Below are 3,266 nucleotides of genomic sequence, written 5' to 3' on the forward strand. Positions count from 1 at the left end.
AGCCATAATCAAATCGTAGAAGGGAGTCCTGAACACTGAGATCCTGAAACACAATCAACAACAGCACTGAGGCAGATCTCATCATCAGGAAAATGATTTACTGAGTGTATATTCTGCAGGGAGCACTGAATTAGGCACATTGTATACAGCAAAATTGACTAGGCACTGGTCCATCATTAAGGATTTCACAGTCTAGCAGAGAAAGCCAGAATAAAAATAACAGTGTCACATTATAAGTTCAACTCTAATCAATGCAAGACACACATTTCACCTAGTGAAGCCCTTCAGTGGAACACAGTGAGATTATCCCTTTTTCCACACTGGCATTTCTATTATTGCAGTCCAGTGAATGCAACATAAAAACGTTTATGAACACGCTGCCCCTGCAGGGAGTTAGGGTTTGAGTAAGAACCCTAACATTCAGGAAGGAATTAGGCTGAGGCAGGTATTTGCTTCAGTCCTGTTGTGAAACATGTTACTTTATCAATGGGAAAGCCTTTTGAAATGGGACTTGTTGAGGAAGATAATTTTCTGAGCAGTTAAGCATTTCTGAAGATGAAGATAATCAACTTAGATAAAAATTCTTTCCACTGAGCAGAAAATTCATTCATTCAGTCATGTTTATTGAGCTCTTCCTGTGTGCAGAGCACTGTGCTAAGTGCTTGGGAGAGTACAACATAACAATAAAGTCCAATTATACCACTTTAACACCAAAGTAGATTTTCCCAAGTGAATGGGAATCACAAAGACTATAATACACACCAGATGAAAGTCCAAGAGATTCATCACATTTCCCAGGTCAATCAATGGATGGAATTTATGGAGCGCTTACTGTATGCAGTGCACTGTATTAAGCTCTTGAGAGAGTATAACAAACCCGATAGACACGTTCACTACCCACAAAGAACCTGTAGATTCAAAAGGGAGAAAAATCCACTTTCATTTCCCATTGAGCATCCATAAAAAGCAAATCAGTCATATATGGAATAGAGGGAGTCTGGGGACCTTGTTTCCACTGAGTATTGTCGATTCAGCATGCTGGACAATGAAGGGGCGTTTCATCTAGTTAATTAGGTTCAGTGAGAATTCGCTTTCCCTTCCTCGGAGTGGATTCCCAGTGAAGGAATGTCGCTAATTAAATTTCCCTACGAAGACACCTTTCTATGCCAGATCTTTCTCATGGCATTTTTCATCTCTATGTTTCTCAACGTGTAAGTTAAGGGGTTGAACATGGGCGGGATGATGGTGAAAAAGAGAGAAAACACCTTATCAACGGAGTAGCTGGAGGAGGTCGCAGGTAGGTGAAGATGGAGGGCATGAAGAATAAGAAGACCACCGATATGTGAGACCCTCAGGTGGAGAGGGCTTTGTAGCACCCTTCCACTGAATGGGTTCTTAGGAAAAACAATATGATGAAATAGGAAACCAACAAGATGATGAAAGTGACCAAGGCGACCATCCCTGAATTTGCCACGATCAGGATGCCCACAAGGTGGGTATCCATGCAGGCGACTTTCAGCAAGGGACAAATATCACAGAAGTAGTGTTCAACCTCAATGGGAACACAGAAGGGCAACCAGAAAACCATGAACAACTGGGGAAAGCGTGGACAGCCTCACTCACCCAGGAATGCAAGATCAGGAGTTTGCATTTCTTCCTACTCATGATGACCATGTAGTGTAGAAGTCTGCAGATGGCCACACAGCAGTTAAAGGCCATTGCCATAAGAATGAAGACCTCGGTGCACGTAAAGAAGTGCATGCTGAAGAGTAGGAACATGCAGTTGTCGAAAATAATGACTTTTGTTTTAGCGAGTATGTCCCAGATCATTTTGGTGGAAATGGTAGAAGTATAGCTCACATCTATGGAAGACAAGTGTGCCAGGAAATAATACATAGGTTGGTTGATAAGATGGCTGCATCCAACGGTGTTGGGAGTGAGAAATATCTGAACGTTCTGATCTTGTGAAAGTCCCAAGAGAATGAATTCTGTGACATTTTTCTTATTACTCATTGACTATTTGCAGGTGGTGAAAACACGCCAAGAGCTCTGTCCCTGAATGATAAAAAAAAACATAGTTTATTGGGATTTAACTACAGTGATCCAAGAGCCAAGCCTCTGTAAACATTAATTTGGTTGATCAGTAAAAACAGTTGAAGGGCTCTTAAATATAAACTCCAGATTCTGTTTCCCTCGAGTTGTCTCTACCCTTCCCAAAATTCATATTCATTAGGGTTGGTGGGAGAAACCTGAATAATAGTGATAAGACTGAAGAACTGTGGGTCCAGAGATCCCTTGAGAAAAAGTTTAATTTATTTTGAACATCTCCATCCAGGTTCACAATTGTGCCTCCCCTTTCCCAGGTAGTGTATCTGGAAAGATTATCTCTCTGACAGAGGTGATCAGTGTAGTCGATCAGAATAGTGAAAGCTCTGTTTTCAACCAAAGTCTTATTAAACCTTGATTATTATGGTATTTTATATTGGGGCCATCTTGAAATTGAGAAATATAGATAAATAGAATAAATATAGAGAGAGAGGAGGAAAGAGAGGGGCACACATCCTTTGACTTGTAAAAGTTTTTGCAACTGACAGAAGATATAGATGTTTCCTAATTTTGACTTTGCTGAGTGCACTTGATTTTTCCTATTGCTATTTCAATTCAGGTTTCCTCCATTTTCTCCGAGAAAAGCACCGTGGTAACTACCACCTACCCTCCCTCCACCGAGGGTCCCTGCTCCATCTGATCTGTGCACCCAGGATAAAAGCAGCTCTCGGACTCCTCCATCACCACTGAGAAGAGCACATGGTAACCGCCACCTTCCCTTCTTCCACTGAGAGTCCTTGCTCTCAGCACTATCTGTATGCACCAGGATGGGGATAAAAGCTTCTCCTGCTTACACTCCATTCCTCCATTGCCATTGCCACAGAGAAAATGTTCCGGGGTAACTGCTTCTTTCCCTCCCACCTTTCAGGGTACCGACTCCTGGTATATTCCATACACACCAGGCCAGGGATAAAAGCTGCTTCCTCCATCGCCTTGAAGACTTTGAAATTATTTTGTTCATCCTTTTATGTTGTGTTTTAATGTATCTTCACTCCTGGTGTTTCTGTCTCCAGTTCCTTCTCCCCATTTAAACTGATAATAATAATAATGTCGGTACTGGTTAAGGGCTTACTATGTGCTAAACACTGTTCTAAGTAGTGGGGTAGATAAAAGGTAATCAGGTTGTCCCACACGGGGCTCCTAGTCTTCATCCCCATTTT

General features: G+C 41.8%; 1 protein-coding gene across 1 annotated transcript; it reads right to left on the bottom strand.

The window, feature by feature from the left end:
- Window positions 1–1,145: 1,145 nt before the first annotated feature.
- Window positions 1,146–2,013, bottom strand: LOC119923384 (olfactory receptor 4P4-like). Its single transcript, XM_038742800.1, has 2 exons — window positions 1,624–2,013; window positions 1,146–1,394 (listed from the first exon to the last, which is right to left on the bottom strand). Exons 1-2 carry the CDS (start codon window positions 2,011–2,013, stop codon window positions 1,146–1,148), a joined length of 639 nt encoding a protein of 212 aa, XP_038598728.1.
- Between the last annotated feature and the right edge of the window lie 1,253 nt (window positions 2,014–3,266).

Source organism: Tachyglossus aculeatus, unplaced genomic scaffold (assembly GCF_015852505.1).
Source record: "Tachyglossus aculeatus isolate mTacAcu1 unplaced genomic scaffold, mTacAcu1.pri scaffold_182_arrow_ctg1, whole genome shotgun sequence".
NCBI classification, from domain to species: Eukaryota; Metazoa; Chordata; class Mammalia; order Monotremata; family Tachyglossidae; genus Tachyglossus; species Tachyglossus aculeatus.